Source organism: Barbus barbus (genome assembly GCF_936440315.1).
Source record: "Barbus barbus genome assembly, chromosome: 2".
Taxonomy (NCBI): Eukaryota; Metazoa; Chordata; class Actinopteri; order Cypriniformes; family Cyprinidae; genus Barbus; species Barbus barbus.
The window spans coordinates 14221184-14242609 of NC_136730.1; the positions used below are offsets into that span (position 1 = coordinate 14221184).

At 39.6% G+C, this 21426-nt stretch overlaps 1 protein-coding gene across 1 annotated transcript; it reads left to right on the forward strand.

Annotated features, from left to right (window-relative positions):
- The first annotated feature begins 188 nt into the window (after nt 1-188).
- acin1b (apoptotic chromatin condensation inducer 1b) lies at nt 189-21251 on the forward strand. Its single transcript, XM_079442608.1, has 17 exons — nt 189-352; nt 1313-1378; nt 1920-2031; nt 2443-2519; nt 3061-4572; nt 4837-4895; nt 9505-9640; nt 12138-12183; nt 12668-12795; nt 13065-13220; nt 17631-17790; nt 17906-18051; nt 18235-18342; nt 18805-18912; nt 19042-19396; nt 19487-19584; nt 19668-21251. The coding sequence occupies exons 1-17, from the start codon at nt 215-217 to the stop codon at nt 19998-20000; spliced, it is 3738 nt and encodes a 1245-aa protein (XP_079298734.1). The 5' UTR covers nt 189-214; the 3' UTR covers nt 20001-21251.
- The last annotated feature ends 175 nt before the right edge of the window (nt 21252-21426 follow it).

Below are 21426 nucleotides of genomic sequence, written 5' to 3' on the forward strand. Positions count from 1 at the left end.
AACACCAAATAACTATTACAGTGCAATTTTAAACTGTTGCTGTAACTTAAATATCCTGGATGAAGACTACAAGGAGCAGAGCAGAAAGCTTCGTTCTTGAAAGCGCATCCACTTGTTTCTGTTGTTATGTTTATCTGGCTCTCTTCCGGAGATCAGTGCGCGGTGACGCGCACACAGTCCGCTCGTGCACGGCCCCAGAAGTTCGTGAAGCAAAATGGCGGAACTCGAGGATGTTACGTTAGACGGCAAACCGCTTCATTCGCTTCGCGTGGCGGATTTAAAAGCCGCCCTGGAGGAAAGAGGGCTCGCCAAAAGTGGACAGAAAAATGCACTTATTAAACGGCTGAAAGGGGTGAGTTTGGTCAAAGGGCGGGCTTAAACCGTGCGCTTGCTGTCAAGTTGAGCAGGAGAGGAGCGCGACAGACAGGCCAAGTATCGCTGCTTCGAGAGCGGGAACGCTCATCGCGTGCATGCGGATAGTTTGAACCGTTTACCGCGCCGCACGGCAATTGTTTTCCGTTATTTGTGTGGTTGTATCACGTAATTTAAATAATAAAGCAGTACTGGTGTTTTGTAAACAATCTGTCGGTCAAGACAAGCCGAGGTCTCAGAGTTGACGTCGTGCCCGCGCGTTGTGTTTGTAGTGGGAGGCGCGCGTGCGTCAGTCTCGTGTGATGGATGCGCGTTTGACATTTGTACAACATTTATAAACAAACATGGTAGAAATAACCAGTAGTTTCTACAGATGCCAAATGGAAATAAATTATACTCACGCTCGTTAATCAAGTTTGGGCATTTCCTGTGGGCTATTACATGTAAATCACTCAACTAATTTGGTTTTAAATGCCGCGTTCTTGGGGGGTCGGAGTATTTCACACGTCTTTCAATTGTTCAAAATCGCATTCACGTGAGAGACTTTTTCTTTCAGTGCCTATTTTCCATCGACGCTTAGCATAACTGTCAGATTAACGGAGTCATCTGCGAAGTATGTGCTAATGTAATGACTGTGAGGCTAAAGCCACTCCCAACTCTAATATAAACACTTCAGTCAGCGAGGCTTCTTCAGTCTCTCTCTTGTATCAAACCGCTAAGTTAGTCATGTTGTGCTGGTCCGGTAAGTGAGATATTTTCGAAGTTCTCGGACCTTTTCTTTATACGAACATTCTATTTAATATCGCAAGAAACAATGCGTGATCAGATGTATGAACCTAAACAGGGTGTTTATGAAAAATACTGTTAATTTCTTTACTGGGTTTGATGTGCATTTCTATATCTGTATTTTAAATGTGCATCATCTGCTATGTTTTTAAAGGCTCTTATGTTGGAGAATCTCCAACGAACATCTACCCATCAAGTTGGTCTTCAGCCCAACTCTCAGGTAAGAGACATTTTAACAATTTCTTCTCATTTGTATCTTTATAGATTGTAGAATTATAGTTTTATGTTTAAAAAGGTTTCAGCATTCTATAAAGGTTACTGTATTGATACATTAATTTCTAATTCTTTTAAATGATCAACATGGTTTGAAACTTGTTGCATACAACCTATTGCACATAATTGGTTGCATGCCCTCTGAATGATAGTTGTTACTTTCTTAGTAAATAAAAGGGATTTTAGTATGTTTTTTTTTTAAAGGAACGCAAATTTATCTTATAGAAATAGAACTTAGGTTATATATGATTATCCATATCCAACTTTTTTAAATGTTAAAATGCAAAATTGTATTATGGAATTAGTGAGACTTTCACCAGGGCATCAGATAAATTATTCTTTTTAATCATAAATTAAGCACACAAATATGTCATTTATAGCATCTGAACATCTATTACATGATTACTGCAAGTTTGTCATACTTATTGTCTCCAAGAATTGTTAATGAGGTAACCTTGACTCGAGTGTGCTTTCTGTGTATGTATCAGATTGGAGAGGAGATGAGTCAGAACAGCTTTATAAAGCAGTACCTGGCCAAACAGCAGGAGCTCCTCCGACAGAGACTGGAGAGAGAAGCCAGGGAGGCCACTGAGGCAGATGGTAAGCAGACTTGCATGCACATATACACGCAGGTTATAACACTGACTCGACTACACCATCTGTGCAGGGAATCTTAACATGCAGTGATGCATAATGTTTGAAGTCTCGTATGCTAATTTTAGTGTTTCCAGTGATGAGCCATGCTAATACCGATGCACCAGTCTGTCTGGGTGTGAGTGAGTTAACTTATCTTGCAGTGTGCTCTGTGGAAATTCTGGGTGGTTTTCAATAGCTATCCAACAGTTGTATTCTTTGTTTGCTTATTAGATGAAATTTATAACCTGTGCATTAAGGATTTCATAATAGCATTGACTTTCTCCTGAGTTTATGCTTTCAATTTTCAGACACTGTATGCGTTTTTTTCACCTTCAAAAAACTCTAGGCATGACCTTTGCAATATGCTTCTTTCAGAGACACAGAGTCCTGCTGGTCCTGAGGAGGATGAGCACACGCCAACCAAAGATAGCACTTCCTTTCTACCAGAGAAAGTAAGCACACACAGTCTTTGCATAATACTGGCTTAAGTGTTTGCACAAAGTAAAGTTTTATTTCATGTAATACAGTTGTGCCCTCTATCAGATTTAATTAATCAGCAAATAAACATGCTGATTTGATTTGTGGCTTGTAATATATTAGAGAATTATAGATTAGGGAGCTGTCCAAAACAAATTACCTGCTGTCACATCATTGGTTTTCTGTGCAAGCAGTCAGAATTCACAGAGCATATATGCAATCATGTAGAAGCAGTAGAGAGTTTCCAGTGATGAGCTTGCCATGCTAATACTGATGCACCAGAGTTTGATTGTGTCACTCTGGGTGTAAGTGAGTTCAACTAAACTTCTCACACTTGCAGTGTGCTCTGAGGAAATGCTAGTCAGTTTTCATGGACCATCAAGCAGTCATACTCTGATTGCTTGCTAGATTGCATTACATCATCACTACTGAATAAATAATTAGAAATTGCATGTCTAGGAACATCTGCTCAGTTTTCATGTATGTGTTTGGTCTTTCATTTACATTATTTTCCAGCATCACATCGTACACTCTCATCTGTCTGCAACCCAGGCAGGCGGAGGAGGGTTGCCACAGGACCCTGGGTTATTGGGATCACACAGGTTGGATACAGGCCCTGTTCCAGTGTCTCAAGAGTCACCTGACACTAAAGCTGGGAGGATCTGGCATCCTTCTTTCCTTCCTGGCCACGAGGAGGTTGCAACACCCTCTCCTCCACGTGCAGTTGCCTCCTTGTCTGTGCGCGTGGTTGGACAACCTGAGCGTCAAGGCTTGCCTCTCATGATGCCCCGTGCCCAAGAGAGAGAGGGAGCGGCCCCGGTCGAAGCAGGCCCTGCCCATTCGGTGTTGCAGCTCAGCCGTTCTGCAAGGGCTGCAGCTTGTGCTCAAGTTGATAGCGATGAGGATGATGATGACAGTGACGACGATGATGAATGGGGTCCTACCTCACATGGGAAAAAGAACATCCGGGCTCCTCCTGTACACACTCCACCAGCTGCAGCCCCCCAACGATCCCGCAGAAAGCTTCAGCCACCACAGCACATCCCTCCCCAGCCTCAACCAGTCCACCAGCCACCTCTGCAGCTCCGTCAACCTACTCCTCCCCCATCTCCACCTCCAGAGCTGTCATTCCCGCTACCTGACACTCCCAAACAGAGCCCACGTGACCAAGATGAGCCAGCAGACCTAGCAGAAGGTGCTGCTCCAGGGGCAGACGTGGTCTCTCCTCCATCCCTCAAAAGACAGGAGTCCAGCTCCAGTTCTAGATCCAGCAGCCCAGAACCCCCATCCACACGCAGACCTGGTCCACTTAGCCTGCTGGTCCGCAAAATGGAATCAGAGGGCGTGTTTGATGGTGCACAGAAGGCAGGGATGGAGGGAGAAGGAGAGATGGAAGTTGAAGAGCACGAGGATGGTGATGCAGAAGTGCAAGACTCCGCTCAGCAGCTTCTCGGGCCAGAGGTGTCTGTGTCAGTACCCACTGCTCAACAAGATGCTCAAGACTCTGAGTTAAAAAAGGAGAGAGACAAGCAAAAAAGAAGTGAGGAAAAAGAAAACGAGAACATGGATAAGACTTCTGCACCATTCCATTTGACGTCATCCACCACTTTCCCAACTAGAAGGCCACACATTTTCTCAGCGGTCCCGCCACCTGATTCACTTACATCATCCTCCAAACATGAGCAGGTGTCAGTGCCGAAGTGCTCTGAAGATGTTGCTATGGAGGCGGAGGCCTCTACGACCACGCCTAAAACAAAACACGAGGAAGACAAAGAAGTGAAAGTTCTAGAGAAAGAGCCACCTGAACAGTCATCTAAACCAGCAGAAGACAGTGAGAAGTCTCTAAAATTGCCACACTCTACATCTGAAGGAGGAGAAATGGATGAAACAAGAGACCGTTCACGGAGAGAGAAGGGTCATGAACGACGTTTGTCAACACCAAGTCAGTCATCATCATCTGACACTGATTCAGAATCATCATCTCATTCTTCAGGCTCTCCTTCACAGGATAAATCCAGCCAAAAGAAGGTGCGTAATTGGCTTATCCACATATCAGACCTACGCATTTTAATTCTGCTGGTTACTTCTGCCTTAGCTGTGTTCTGATGATGATTCTGCCATGCTAATACTGATGCACCAGTCTGACTGGGTGTACATGAGTTCAGCTCAACTTCTCACACTGGTAGTGTGATCTGAGGACAAACACGGAGTTCTTTAGCAATAAAAATACATAATGAAATTAATTTACTGTTAATATGAATTTTGATAATTGTCTTTGTTTACTTCAACCAGGATGAGGAAGAAAACAGAAGAGATGATGTTAAAGAAGAAAAAAAGGCTCAATCTTCAAGGTCAGTAAAATCTTTCATACACACAGTTACATTGCATTGTACAGGTACAAAAACAGTGCTTTCAATGTGTTTCAATGCAAACATTCAGCTTGCTTATTAATGAGTTGTAAATAAAATAGAATACAGTTTAAATGAATTCTCAGACAGAATATATTTCCTTTTTATCCTTTTTTTTACTTTGTTCTGTTCATCTGCCATTTAGGGAAAGAATTTAATGTCTTTCTGTTCCTATTATATCTCTGTTTTTGAACTACATAGGTAATGTAATGCAAAAAAAAGAAAAACTCCATGCTTTCATTGATCATGCATAACCAGGAAAATAAGTTTTATGAGGAATGTTTTACTTTATATGCTCTCTACATGTAATGTTTTTTAATTAATTTCAATTGAGCTCAAATGACTGGAAAATGCACAGAAATTCATTGGTCAAAATGTGTGGGATGCTTGCCATTCAAGTCACACATTTCAGTAAAACTGTCTTTCACACCTCATTGATTTTCATAACCATTGTCTCCACTTTGCCATCTCTGGAATCACAGAAATTTGTCTAAATGCAGGACCACCCAACAAGTGTGTGCTCAGAAATGCACGAGCTAAAACTGCCGTCTGTTGTCATGCATAGTTTAGCGAGATTGCCCGTTTGGCCTCATTCAGTGCCTCTCGCCAGGACATCCAGCACTTGGTCTTTTTATCTTTATTCTTATTTAGTGACATGTAGTGGAAATAATGCTATATCAGCTAATGTTAAAAATGCAGTGAGGAGAGCCATGAGATTTTATGACACTTACTGACTAATCATTATTGTTGTGCACAGGTTGGTGACAGAATTGCTACGTCTTTTATCTTTTTCTTTAGACCTGTGGCCCCGACTAGGGCAATAGGCCACTAACAAGTTTTCTCCAGCAGTCTTGGTCCTACATAATTCTAAACACAATTCTGATAAATAGTTAGAAATTAAACCAACATCATCCTAATAAAATTCTCCTTATTTTATATATAGTAGAAATGTTTTTAGAGCCCAGGGTTTGTACAACAAGATTTCTGAAGTGACACTAGACAGTTAGAACAAAATAATTTTCTGTACTTCTGCGTAAATTTGACCTACATTGTGATCAGTTCTCAAAGTCATGTAACCAAATAAAAAGTCCCTGATAAAACAAATAAGTGGAAATGTATAATGTATTAAATAAAATGATCTGAGAGTAAAAAAGTATTTGAACCTTTGCTTTCGGTATCTGAAGTAACCCACTTTTAGCAGCAGAACAGCAACACAATGTTTCAAGTAAGTTATCATCAGTTTGGAGGACATTTGGCCAGTTCCTCCATACAATACTGCTTAACTATCTGATGTGCTTCTTTGCATGAATTACTTAAATGGTTTCTATTTTTATCCAGCAAGGTGGACGTCAAACCTATTAGAAATACCTTCTTTTCCAGCCAGACAATCATCAGTTTTGGTCAATAAAAAAGTTGAATATGTAAACATTTGTGTATTATTTGTTTAACTGGATTATCAATATGTACTTGGATGAAGAGCTGATCACAATTATTGTAAAGGTATGCAGAAATAAGACAATTCTCAAAGGGATTCATTAACCCCAAAATTAATAATTTCATAATTTCTCACTCTCATGTCATTCCAAACCAAACCTGTATGTTTTTTTTTTCTTCTGTGGAACATAAAATATTTTAAGATTTGATTTTGTCCATACAATAAACTGGTTACCAACATTTTTCAAAATGTCGTTTTTGTGTTCTGTATTTAAGTTTCGAACCACATGAGCGTGAGAAAATGACAAATTATGTAGTATATGTAAATAAATAATTTTTGGTTTTGGTTTTCACGACTGTTCACGAACTTGATCCTTATTTTATTTGTAAGAAACCTTCAGCAGTCGGAAAATTATCTCATCTTATCTTTTTAATCTTTAATCTTTTTAAAACATTTAATTTGCCTGTTTGGAATATGAGGGCGGTTGTATTTTTAATCAGGCGTTCTGTGCGACAGCCTATCAACCGGCGTGGCCTTGGAGGAGGGGTCCTGCTTGTACTTCTCATACTTCCCCCAGCGCTGCTCAATATGGCTGCTCTGTGAGCGCCGCCGTGACTATACCGACGCATTGCACAAAACAGAAAAAAAAGCACAGCCTTGTGTAGCGCGTCCGCTTCTCACATTTCTTCCTACGCATCCGTTACCGGCAGAACCGGTATAGAATCGGCCGTCGCGATCCCGGTTAGAGCCTGACATTATGCTATCGGACGGCAACAAAAACGGGTAAGGGTTGAGAGAGGGAGAGGTGGTTTCTAGAAATACCCTCCAGCGCTGGGTAGGCACATCGTTTAGGAGATAGACGTTTACACTATGAGCTCAATCGATCGGGCGATTGTGTTTGCATGGTGAATCCTGTATTGTCTTCAGTTGGATGTGAAACGAAACAGATTAATTTAATTTTAGATGCTGTCTCGAAATCGCAGAGCCAGGGGGCTTTTAACTGTGTCTTAAAACCCAGTGAGCTGCCTACCTAGGCAGCATTCTTTGGCGTCATAACGATCGAATGGAATCAAACGGCGCACGAGATGCCCAAAAAGGATTTTTTTTTTCTATGGGTATCTCGGTTGATATTGAAACGCAGGCGTTTCGGTCATGGTGTTGGGGGAAGGGGATCTTGTTTAGGCACTTGGGTTCATTAAGGATGTGCAATTTTAATCATGGCAATTTTAATCATGAGAGATGCATGTAGTGTTAAATTAGTAATGGAGATACCATGTCCACGATGATAAGGATTGCAACATTTCATTTTATGAATAAAACAATGTTAACTCAGCTTGCACTTCACCTAAGCCCATTTAACAGTGTAACAATTTATGTAAGCAGTTAGGCGTAGTAAACCTGTTACTTAATACTGAAATTAATAGTGGTAAGGAAACACTAAGAATGATCATGTGCTAAAAATGTTTTAAGTTTTGTGATCCAAATGATAGGTTGCATAGATTGGTGTTTTTAGGTTTCACCTATTTTCTTTAACGTAAAGCAAATCTTAAGAATGGTATTCATATGCTGCTAGGCATTGAAAGTCCTCAAGGGGCAAGGGGATGTTCCCTAGTGAGCAATGACATCAGTGATGGAAAATCACAAATGTCAATCACTAACTTTGAAAAATGTCAGTCTGTATACGATTATTATTTGAGAAAGTCAGTCCGAATACTGTATTCTTCATTAACTGTTACAAAGTGTCTTAATGCACAGAAAATGAACTCTGAGGCCACTGTAGTTCAGTTTAAAGCTGTCTTTCAGGTTTTCCTCTTGGTGTTTGCCAGCTTTGCATTCATGTGTAAATGTTAAGTATTCTAAGCGTTTGGCTTTTTTGTCCACGGGGGCTCTGGCTACCCGTCCCCCTTGCCCTCAGCATGTGTTGACTGCTTTAATACAAAGGGAAAGCCTTGTGCTCTGAGAAGCTAGAGGCCGTTTTTCCCTCCTCAGAGCAAATGGCATCAGGGCTTTTGTGTCTCTAGAGACCACGGTGCCAAGGTGTGCTGCACAGGTGTGTGTTTATGTGAGAGAGAGGGGTTTGGTTATCTATTGAGCGGTGAATTCAATTGGATCACCTGTAGGTTACGGGGATGTTAGGAGCCAGTCAATCTGTTCCCCTGCCAGTGCTTTGTTTGCCATGGTTTAAATTTATGTCAAAAGTGTTGCATACAATTCAGACAAGTCTGTTATGTGTTCAAACTGTTTTGTTATTGTGAGAGCTGATGATGGTTGGTTATGAAGGTCATTGGATGTACGCTACAATTTCATAGGTTTGGGCTTGATAAGGTGATTTTAGTATATTTTTTTAAAGAGGTTTAAATAACTTGGGTAATAATGTTAAAATATTTTAAAATGTCATTTATTCCTATGATTGAGCAGCTGACTTTTCAGCAGCCATGACTCCAGTCTCCAGCGTCACATGATCCTTCAGAGATCAATCTGATATGCTGATTTAGTGCTCAATAAACCATTATATTATCAATGTTGAAAACTCTGCTAGTTTATTGGGTGGAAAGCTCAAGGGCCACAAATCAGAAACCTCTGTAATTCCAAGAGGCTATTTTCTTTATTTATTGTAACCTTTGAATTATTATAGACTGGTGCATTGAAACAGCATGCTTAGCATACGATGATACATTGTTATTAACATGCTGACATGTGTATATATTTTTCTACATATCTGTGGTATTGTGATTCGTAAATGCACTGCATTTATATTCACTGTCTTTAATCTTCACGGTTTTGTTTCCCCTCTAGCTGTACAATTCAGTTATGTCTCAAGTCCTACCTGTTAAATTGTGTCTTTTTAAATGTGTATACAGTCCTTTGTTGATGACAGTGAGCCATGGCCTGTGTACACATTTAAAAAGATACACATGTATTTGTTTTCCCTCTCAATGTTTTCAAGTTTTATTATCATGGCATATATTATCTTGTTTATGTATGTGTGATGCTGGCACTGAGCGTAATTTAGCCAGGCAGTTATTTATAGAGTGACCCAGATCAACCAGCCTCAGCCACCTTACCCCTCACTCTCTTTCTGTCTCCCTTTCTCTTGTTCGCTGACTCTTTCTCTAGGGAGGTAAAGCAGGAAGCTCTCTCTGAGCCTGCAGGCCAAGTTGCCATGGAACTGGAGGACTGCTCTCATTCAGAGAGTGCTATGCAACAGCCTGACCACCAGGGGGCAGATTCCAGTGACACCCGCCCAGAGGAGGTAAGAAGGCCCACAGAACGAAGAACCAGTGGAAACTATAACCCTGAAATATGGGGAGGCGTGACTGAAGTTCGTAAGGCAGTTCTAGCTGAACCTTTTGGAGTCAAAGTGATTTCACATTTGTTGTCTTTCTTTAGATTCAATGTAGGATTGAATGTTAGACTATTATTGCCATTATCCTCTTCTGTTTTTCCTTTTACTATGTAGCAGCAGTGTGTGGGGGATGTGGATGGCTAATAATGTGTGAAATTAGACATTGTTGAGGTCATTGTGTGTGAGCGAGGATGATTCAGTGCTAATTTTAAAAGTGCAGATGAACACATTTATATTTTATGCCTTTTTGTGTTAAACGTAAATCCTGTTGTAGCTTAAAAGATGTCAAGATGAGTTAAAATGGTCAGTTCATGATGTGATTTAAGATCAACGATTTTTATTTTAAAATATATTTTTAGCTGTGGTGCTTTAAAAAAGTTTAGAGAGGCAACTGCTTTTCAGAAGTTCTCAGACTAATAACCCTCCTTTGAGAAATTCTGTAAAATCACCCCTTTATAAAACAATCCTTATCATATTGTGCCATTAGTGTTTAGTTAAACAGCGCAGTGTGTATTTGAGTTGTAGTGAGCAGAATGATAGACTGGCAACATGTAGTTTGAGATGTAGGCTCTAGTCTCTCTCTGTCCTCTCTTTTTTCCAGCTATTTCTCTCTCTCTCTGCCACTCTGTCTCTCACTCTTGTTCCCTTTCTCTTTATCTCTGGATCTGGTAGTTTGATTGTTTTGTGGTTTAAAATCCCATTGATTGCTTTGTTGTGAAGGTGCCCTCCCCTCTTCCATTGCTCATACTGGTACCTGCATACTGCCACCACCTCTTCTCCTCTACCACCTCCATCACCTGCCCCGCTATGCCCAAGCGTCTCGGCTGTACCTGAACTAGGCCCCCAGAGTCGCCACTGCACACTTAGCCTGACGGAACCTGCCGGATCATTGGCCACTGTCTCATCATACAAAACTGATGTGGCCTCCTGATGGGACTGCTTAAGAGAAGCCAAAATAGCTGGTGAGACAGGGGAGGCGTCAGTTGTGTTATGCAAAAGAAAGAGTGATGCTCACCAACAGAGACATTTTTCAAAGCATTTACACTGGCCAAACACAAGCATCAGATGGACTTCTCCTGTCAGCATAGCGGGAACACAGCTGTCTTGACGCCCCCTGCTATTTTTGCCCACACTTCAGTACTCTAATGAACTGATATCTGCAGAGACTCATTACACCGACATCTGCTGTTTCTCACATGCCTGTGGACTAATCTCAGTGAGTTGAACAATCTGAGATAATGAAGCGAGGCTTATGGACTCATTTGCTACAAGCAGTTTTTCCTGCCGTTTTTGGGTCTGAAGTTTATCAACAGCCATGCTTTTTTTTTTTTTTATGGACTAGTCTTGAAACTTGCAATGCAAATGGACTTTATGGAATAAAGAAAAATAACTTTCAAAGAACTTTGTTCCAGGCTGATTGAAGAAAAAAAAAAAAAGCCTTCCTGTTGCTGTTATTCACCAAAATTCCCAAATGAACTTGTGGACAGCACCAGAGTGAGACCCTAAGACATTAAGTAAAGGAAACCCTCTTTACCTGCACATCACAGGTGTTTTTGTGGCATGCTGTGTGTACAAAGGACTTGATGGCAATGATAAAATGCTGTGACAGATTATTACCAGAATTTTGGCTTGTCAAACGTCATGTTTCTTGTTGGTTCATAGTGTGGATGCTATATCCCCAGCCAGTGTGGACTCGGGGAGTTTTTGCCACAGACTTTCGTTGCTTCCTGAACATTCAACATAAACTTCAAAGACTTTTTCAAAGACCATTTGAATCACAATTCCCACCACAAGAGCCAAAAACAGCTATTGAAACACAAAATGCAGTTCCTGTCAGCCGGCCAATCAGCACACTCAATTGTGATCGTATCTCGCCCTCACTCCTCAGCCTCCTCTGATTGGACCTTTGTTGCCTAGATACAGTGCACACTGCTGTGCGGTTGGGCCATAGCCAAGCCAGAGAGGAATCAGGTGTCAATGGTACCAGGAAAACCCTTTTTCCCAAGATGTATTTGTTTTTAAATTACTTAAAGTGGAAAGAAGGTTTTTTGCTTTGTTAACGATGAGGTTAGAGGGTGTTAGTAATCCTGTATTTTACAGCACATATGGGAAAGTAGGGAATTTGGTCAAGCATGTGTTAGCCGAAGTCATGTTAAAGTAAAAACTAAAGCAATAGCAAATATAAGGGACTTTAAAATGTATAATATTGAAGGGATTCTCAAAGCCTCTGTTTAATAGTGCAACTGTACATTATTGGTGTAACTGATAGCTGTGCATCTGTTCTTCCCCCTCTCCTTTCTCTCATTCCCCTCCTTTTCCCAATGTTTCTTTTGTCTGTTGTGTCTGTCTCTTCCTCCACACGTCCACTGGGATCTTGTTTCTCCTCCTTTCTATTTCATTTCAGAGCTCCGCTGTAAAATCATTTGCTGCCCGCAAGATCTCCCTGAGCAGTAAGTGTCTTCAGAATATTACTTTTTTGACCCGTTTTCCACTGACGGGTTGTTGCAGCCCATTCTGCGTGTTTCCTCCAAAACAAGGAAAAAGTATTTAAACCTGTTGATAAATGGGGTAAATGGGGCAGGATGCTGTCCTCGCCAAGTAATTTTAAAGTGAAAACAAGTACTCTGGCTAGAGTGTAAAATTAATTAAGTTCCACCAAAATCGATCCATCCCATTATGTAGCTTCTACAATGAAAGCAGTGCAGTGCAACAATATGTAATGTGCATATTGCTGAAAAAAACCCTGTTCCAATTACATTAAAGCATGCTCTTCTATGCGTAAAGAAGCTGAATTGCTTTGCAGTACAGTTCCAGTAAAACAAAAAGTGGTTATAAGGTCAATTAAGAATTATATGCTTTGCAATGTTTTAACATTTACAGCTGGATCTGTTTCTAGGTTGTGCAATTTGGTGATTTAATTTTCCTTGGCACTAGGTAAAACGGAGATTGCGTCATCTGAGGCAGAGCCTGTGGGTGGAGCCAGCAGGAAAAGAAGGTGGGGTTCTAGTACAGCAGTCACTGCCAAGAAGCCATCAATCAGCATCACCACAGAATCGCTGAAGGTAAATTATCTAAGACCGCTCCCACATTACCTTAACAGATACATGATGAATCACTACCTGTTTTTGACAGCCTGCCTGTCTGCTTGAATAAATTCAGTGTTACAGGTTCAGGGATGCACTATTATGATGATGTAAATATATGGACATTGTATAGTATGGACGTAATTAATTACTAAATTTTAATGGTCAGTTTTATGCTTAATAGTACTGCATAAGAATATTTTACCTAACTTGGCACGTTTACTTGACCACAAAACCTTTTTTCACAGACGCTAATTCCAGACGTCAAGCCCCTACAGGAGGCGGTGGTCGAGCTGCACCCAGATGAGGGGCGTCTCTCTGGAGATGAGGACTCATCTGGGCCTCGTGAGCGAGAGGAACCGGAGGAGGATCAGGGCCTCAAGATCAGACGCACAGTGACACAGGTGAGCATGACCACAGGCTTGTGACTGGTAGCTGACGAAACAAATAATAAAGGGATAGTTCACTCAATAATGAACATTTAGACACTTACTTACTCTTTAAGTTGTTGCAGACCTGTATGAAGACCTTTTTTTGCTTAAAACAAAAGATATTTTGAAGAACGTTGGTAACCAAACAGTTCTTGGTCCTGATTGACTTCTGTAGTATTTTTTTCCATACTATGGAAGTCAGTGGAGACCAGCAACTGTTTGGATATCCAGATTCTTCAAAATATAATCTTTTATGTTTAACAAAAGAAAAAACTCTTACTAGTTTGGAATAACTTGTGTCCGAGTAAATTGACAGATTAAAATTTTTTGGTGAACTATGTTCTAAAATTTTGGGGTGCACTAAATTTTTTATATAACTCCGATTGGATTCCTCTGAAAGAAGAAAGTCATACACTGCTCTATAAAGGCAAAAGACCTTAACTCGCTATGGTGTGAAACTGAGAAAAATGGCTTTAAAATTTTTTACTTGTCCAGCCAAATTAATTATAGGTAGGACAGTGGAAATTTTGCAATTATCTACATTAAAAAATTGAGCTCAAACTTGATTTTTACCACTATTTTTAAGTTAATGTACTCTGCCTTTGCATTGTCTGAAAAAAGTGAGAAGTCACACCAAGACAAAAGGCAGTAACTTCCACATTATCACTTATTTAGTCACTGATCACCACTTACAAAATCGTTATAGTAACACCTGTATAAAGTCTAGTTATCATGGGCCATATCATCTCATATAGGCTAATGCATATAGTAATGTGACTGTATTAATTTTAGAATTACAGACACACTGCCACCTTATGGCACCAGCAGTGTGGTAATAAGCAGACTAAATGTTAAACGTGAGTGGATACCGTTTTGCAACCAATTTATTTGCTATGCTCAGTAACGTAAAAAAATGAATGCTAGACATAGCATTATTGCTTCTATTGACTTGAATGAAATAGCCTAACCTAAAAGAACGACTTGTGGATTTATGTGAACGCCAGCAAGCAGGCATGCTCAGAAATGCGTGTGGATTAAACATCGACGACGTTCAGCACCATGGATTGATTTTATCGGGTTGCAAGAAAAGGTAGGATATAGATTTAATTGCGAACTTTTAGGCCAGCCAGCCCGATCTCACGGCAATTCATACATATTTTACGAGGTGGCTAATTCTGATTTTATGATTGATCATGCTACATGCCACGGCATTCGAGTCCACATGCATCCAACTAGAAGCGACAGCCTGGTGAATAATTACAAACAGGAAAAATATATATATTTTTAAAGGTTATTTACGATTATGTATTCAGGGCTCGCAAAATCACTAGCCCGACTTCCCGGGGCTATTGTGTTTTCCAGTCGGGCTACCAAAATGTATCGCTGCCCTGGCCGACGGGCTACCTTAAATACAGGGCTCCCACACAATGTTCCCTCTAAGCTGAGCGCAACCGCGCTCTTCTTCAACCGCGGCCGCGCAGAAGAAATAATGGGCCTCGCGCACACAAAAATTAGTTGGGAAGCCATTTGATTGAATGCTGCCAGTAAAAGGGAAAGAAAAGCAATGCTCGGGCAAACCGCTATAGAGCTGATGTCACGACAGAGTTAGAACCAGTGAATGCGGTTTACAGGTTTCATAGAAAGAGAACGGTTCACCAAATGAGTCGCTGTAGAAACTGAATACTTCAATCTTTGAGGCGCGCTCAACATGAGAGACAACGCAATGACATGTGAAATAAAACGTCCTCATGTATTAAAGAAGAGTGGCTTGATTAAGTGCTGGAAATAGCGGAGGATGGGCAAAGAACGGTAACAAAACTCTGAAACATGTACAGTCACACACAAGAGTATTGTACAAACTGTACTTCATAACGATGTTTAGACAGCTATAGAAGAATTCATATGTTCACGTTTTTATATTTAAATTACAGATCTCAGCTTAAGTTTTGCTTCAGTTTGTATTCTATTCTATTCTATCAGTTTAAATAGTTTGTTTTGATAATCTATTATGTTAGGCCTATATTATAGACTCAAAAACAAGGTCAATTATTTATCAGGTTTTTGACTTTGAGTCTCTTGCTCATCAAGGCTGTATTCATTTCAAAAATACAGAAAAAAGTGATGTAGTAAAATAATATTGCACTTTCTAATATTGGTTTCCTATTTTAATACCTATACTTTAAAGTAGCATTTATTCCTGTGATCAAAGCTGAATTTTGAGCATCATTACTCCAGTCTTCAGTGTTCCATGATCCTTCAGAAATCATTCTAATATGTTAATTTATTATCAGCGTTGAAACTTGTGCTGCTTAATATTTTTTTTGGAACTTGTTACTTTTTTGTTTGACGCTTTGATTTAATAAGTTTAAAAGAACAGCATTTATTCAAAATAGAAATATTTTCTAATAGAAGTCTTTACTATCAATTTGATCCATTTAACACATCCTTTCTGAATAAAGTTTATTTAACTTTCTTTAAACTTTTTAAAAGTATTTTTAAAAAAGGAAAAAATTCTTATATTGTTTAATTCTTATATTGTTTATATTGCAACACAAAATCTCTATTTTGACTAAACACTTAACTTTTTATTTTTTAAAAATATCACAGGTCCCACAAAATACAGTATTAAAAAAAAGCAGTACAACTGTTTCCAACATTGATTTAAAAATCAGCATATTAGAATAATTTCTAAAGGATCATGTGACACTGAAAATACTGCTTTGCGTCACAGGAATTAATTATAGTTTTAAAGTGTATTAAAATAGAAAACATTTATTTTAAATTGCAATAATATTTCACAATATTGTTTTGTGAAATAATATTCAGTATTTTTTATCAAATAGATACAGCCGTGATGAGCATTAGAAACTTCATTGATCCAAACTTTTGAACTGCGGTGTATTGTACAGTAAAAATGTTTTCTCAGGTAACCTAAAATGTACATCGTTTAGTTACATCAAGGGTCAAATCAAATATAAATGGCACATTAAAGTTAAAAGTTACACACTTTTTTGTGTGCGTGCTGTACAGGTCTGGTATAAAGGATACTTTTGCTCAGGTGCCCGAAATGTATGCCCAATAGAGAAAAGTTTTGCTCAGCAAGAAAAAAAAATTAGAAGGAACATTGCTCCCACGGGTCCTTAAGTTTGATACAACTAAACTGAAGAGTTTTTAAGGCCTTATACAGTTTTAAATGTTAAATGGTATAAGAAATATTTTTTTCAAATTGCCTTAAATAGATTTTTAATAATTCTGCAGATACCTTGTAAATAGTAAAATAAAACTCTTTCCTTGATATTCGTTGATATTTGTGTATTGAAAATGTTTTTGATTGACATTTATGGTCTTTATTTTATTTGGGCTAGTTAAATTCATTTTCGGGCTACCAAAATCTGAAGAGTACCTGCCCGAAAGGCTACCAGGGACTTAGAAATTTTGCATTTGGCTTTACAGTGCTTTGTCATATGGAGCTGTTTGGTAGATCACGATCTAATTCGTGTGTCTACACCGTAATTAAAATGCGCCAGACTTTAATGGACAGTAAAAAAAAAAAGCAGAACACCGTATAACTCCAAGCTGGCACCGTAACTTCATATTGACGTATAGGTAAACAAAGGCAGAACGCCGTAACTCATTTGGAGTGAAGTGAAGTGACATACTGCCAAGTATGGTGACCCATACTCGGAATTCGTGCATTTAACCCATCCAACGTGCACAAACACAGCAGTGAACACACACACACACACACCGTGAACACACACCCGGAGCAGTGGGCAGCCATTTATGCTGCAGCGCCCGGGGAGCAGTTGGGGGTTCGGTGCCTTGCTCAAGGGCACCTCAGTCGTGGTATTGAGGGTGGAGAGAGCGCTGGACATTCACTCCCCCCACCTACAATCCCTGCCGGCCGGGGACTCGAACCCGCAACCTTTGGATTACGAGTCCGACTCTCTAACCATTAGGCCACGACTTGAGCGTTCCAAACAAAGCAAAAGAGCCATTACTGGTGTTATACGGTGTTCTGCCTTGGTTTCTCTAGGGCTTTTTGAAGTTAAGGTTGAGACGACCCATTATTTTCTTTACCATTGTCTTGAATGTCCCAAAAATATCAATAACTAATTTTCAACAAAAATCGAAGTTACGGTCTTTTGCCTTTGCACGGCAGTATACACCTAGGATGCTTAGAGGGTGAGTAAAACATGGGCTAATTTTCATTTTTGGGTGAACTATATAAATGCATCATTCATTCATTTTTACAAAAGTTAAATACCTTATTGGATTAGGGATGAATCTTTTTATAGAAAACATTTTGTCGTCATCTTTTGAAGTTCATGATTTACCTTGCTATTCAGTGAACTTTAGTTGTATCTCTAAACCTTGGTTCAGATTGTCCCATCTGATGGACACAAGAATGGGCAGAAAGAAATAAAGGAAGAGGAGGATGAAGAAGAGCAGAAGTGGACTAAAGGAGAGACAGAAAAACAAGGGAAACAGGAGAACTCCCCTGATATTACAATGGAAATACAGGAGGGTGAGGCCAAAAAAGGTGACTGTTCATGATTTGCTGGTTGCATTTAAAGTAATCTTAACACATTTTAAGAAATGTATTTATTTTTATTGTTGTTGAAGTAGGATTAAAATAGTTTTTTTTTCTCTCTCAGTCACTCCCAATGATTCTTTGGTGCGGCGCTCCATCAGTCAGCAGAAATCAGGCGTGTCCATAACTATTGATGACCCTATACGGACTGGTCGCCAGCTCTCTCCTCCTCGTGGAAAAACCTCCAACATCATACACGTCTGCAACCTGGTGAGCACTAGATCACATTGTTCAGTTCACTACTCACTATAATGTAGGAATTTGAGTTGTATCTAAAATAATTTTAATAATTAAAATTGTATGAATAATGCTGCTGACCTGTTTTGTGTTTTTAGATTGAGTCTGGATGTTTTGTTGCTCTTTTGACCCCTGATTTGAACTGTTTCTCTGTAGGTGCGACCTTTCACCTTAGGGCAGCTGAAGGAGTTGTTAAATCGGACGGGTACATTGGTGGAGGAGGGTTTCTGGATCGATAAGATCAAATCTCACTGCTATGTCACAGTAAGTTATCATTATTATTATTATATATTTTATTTATATTTTCTTTGCACTAAAGTTCAAAAGTTTATCAGTAAGACTTTGTTTTTGAAAGAAATGAACCTTTTTTTTGTTTTGTTTTTTTGGTTAAGCAAGGACACAATAAAATGAACAAATGAATGAATATTTTGAAAATAGTGACGACTGAAAATTCAGCTTTGCCATTACACGAATCAGTTAAATTGCTTTTAAAATTAAATTTAAGTGGAAATTGTAATATTTCACAATTATGATTTTCTGTATGTGTGATTACATGCAGTTTTAAGAGACTTTAATTAAAAAATCTTATTGACCACAAACTATTGAGCAGTAGTGTATTTTATTTATTCTGTATTGTTTATTCTTGTGATATCTCATAATTCATGTGTGAGATATTGATGCCTTTAGTTTTTTTTTTAACCCCCAATCTGTCATGTTCTCTCTCAGTACTCCACTGTAGAGGAAGCTGTGGCCACTCGAGAAGCACTGCATGGTGTGAAATGGCCCACAAGTAATCCCAAAGTACTACGTGTGGATTTTTGCGAGCAGGGCGAGGTCTGAACAGTTTGCCTCCGTTTCTACTGCTTTCTTTGCCGTTCCTGTCCTCATTTAGTTATTCTCATCTTCTCATGATAATCATACTTTTCACCCTTCTCATTTTGTTGTATTTTGTTCCGTCTCCAGTTGGACTTCCATAAAGGTCTCGTCTCCAGTGACCGTGCAGGTGAAGGTCATGACCCTCACGCCTCAGGAACCTCGGCCCGCCCTGCCACCCATCACCCACTCCCACCTGCAAACCACGAAAAAGAGAAGGAGCGTGAAAGAGAGCGTGATGGAGCTGCTGCCGTGAGAGACCAGTGGGCAGAGAGGGAAAGAGCGATGGAGAGGAGAGAGAGGACTCGTTCTGAGCGGGAGTGGGACCGGGATAAAGTCAAGGACTTCGGGAAGGATGACAAAGACAAAACAAGGAGGTCGCGATCACGGGACCGAAGACGCAGAGAGAGAGGCAAGAGCAAAGAGAAGAGAACTGAGAAGAAAGGTGAGGAAAACTACCTTTTGTAATACGTTCAATGACATCATGTTCTTCTATTTTGGCTTATTTAACATCGTCTCCCTCTTTGATTTCCAGATAAACCAGAAGAACCTCCTGTGAAACTTCTTGATGACCTGTTCCACAAAACTAAAGCAGCTCCCTGTATATACTGGTTACCCCTCACAGAAGAACAGGTCAGCATGACTTCCTCTAGCCTAAATCATGTAGACCCCTCTATTTTTTACCACTTCATTTAAGTCTTCTCTTTTTTTCCCAGGCGACACAAAGAGCTCTGGAGCGTGCTGAGCGCATAAAGGAGCGAGAGAAGAGGAGGAAGGAACTCCAGGAGGAAGAGGACAAAAAACAAGAAGAACGGAGAGAGCAAGCAAAAGGCCGTGACAGAGAGGGAGGGAACGCAGGAGGAGCAGGTGTTGTGAGACGTTCAACTGAGGGAGAGAGAGACAGAGGGAAGGAAAGAGAGAGAGAGAGGGGCAGAGAGGCAGAAAAGGGGAGAGATGGCCACAGAGGCCGCGGTAGCGACTCCAAAACTGCAGGGGGCAGCAGGCGCTCACAGAGCCATAGCAACACCTCCAGAGACAGACGACACTGAGTGCAGAGCAAGTAGATGTGTGTGAGAGAGAGAGGGTTTTGTAAGATCAGAGTCGTCAGCATGATGACAGCTCCAAGGATGATGAATGCCTGATGCATGATAGATCACCTAAAAAATGAACGTTTTGTCATGTTCACCCTCATGTCATTCCTGACTTGTTTTTTACTGAAAACAAAAGCTTTCAGCTTTTTCATCCATACAGTGAAGTCGAAACAGCACTGGTTCTCATCGACTTTATTTGTATTGGTGAAAAAAATGTTTATTTGAAAAAAGCTATAGAAATATTTACCCATTGCTTGTTCCATTTCATAGAAGAAATAGTTTTGGAACAACATGAGGTTGAATAAATGACCATTTTGGTTTGAGTGAACTGTCCCTTTAACATTTCTTCTTCCTAGTAATGTCATCAGTGTTTCATTGCTGTGCACATCTGCACACGTCTCAGTCACTCACCGTTTTAGATCAAACTGTCAGAAACTTTTTTTTTTGTGTGTGTCTTCCCATAAATCTCAAATGAAACGGGACTAAATATAATGAAGGGACTGTTAAATGTTTATTTTCAAAGTTGAAAATAATCTTTATGGATATGTGCGTGTGTATTGGTGTGCTGTCTAAAGCTCACAAACACCAAAGTCAAAAACTATGAGACTATATAAATCATTTTCCTCCTCTCCACCCTGGAGTCTTCATGTTTTATTTATAGTTTAACTAGTGCCGCTTCAGGCTAGTGGGTCGTTAATTCAGTGTGTAATTATGGAGCTTGAAATTTTTTGGCTTTCAAATGATAGTTTACATAGTGTTTTCCTCTTATCCACTATATCCAGACTCAATTAATATATTTCCAAATTGTTAAATTAAGTCCCCTATCCAGATGTTCGGCCACTGTTGAGTTAAAGAGCCAGTCCTGCTGTCGACACTGATCTCACTGAAGGTTTTTTTTTAATTTTGTAAGATTATTAAAATGACTACTGAAATCCAATGCTATGAACCACACTGTAGATTCATTTGTTAGATTTTCATCTCCACCCACGTCTGTTCTCTTACTTTTTGTCCCACCTGGTCTTATTTAGTTGTTTACTGTTCCTCTCTGTGAATCAGACAAGGTATAAATGTAACCTTTATAGAGAAGATAGCAAGAGGCCTTTTAATATTATTTTAATGTTGTAGTTTTGAAGGTATATTTCAAAAGATTCTCTTTTTGGATTATTTTCTGTATGAATGTGCAAAGAATAATAAAACAAACTGAAGGAATTTTTCCTTTTTTGTGTTGCATGTTTTCTTTGAGAATAATTGCATCCGTAACTAGCAGCATTTGGAGTGAACGCAACATCAAATTGACTGAAGATTGAAGACATGGGAAGGTCATGAAAGATTCTCTAGCACTTTTTTGAAGTTTTAAGCTTAAACTGACTAAATATGTAGTGTA

Excerpts from the sequence above, each read along its gene's own strand:
- acin1b (XM_079442608.1), top strand. The coding sequence starts at position 215 with ATGGCGGAACTCGAGGATGTTACGTTAGACGGCAAACCGCTTCATTCG. Across the intron at positions 12,184-12,667 it reads CCGCAAGATCTCCCTGAGCA|GTAAAACGGAGATTGCGTCA; the intron begins GTAAGTGTCTTC and ends CCTTGGCACTAG. Across the intron at positions 18,052-18,234 it reads TCATACACGTCTGCAACCTG|GTGCGACCTTTCACCTTAGG; the intron begins GTGAGCACTAGA and ends GTTTCTCTGTAG.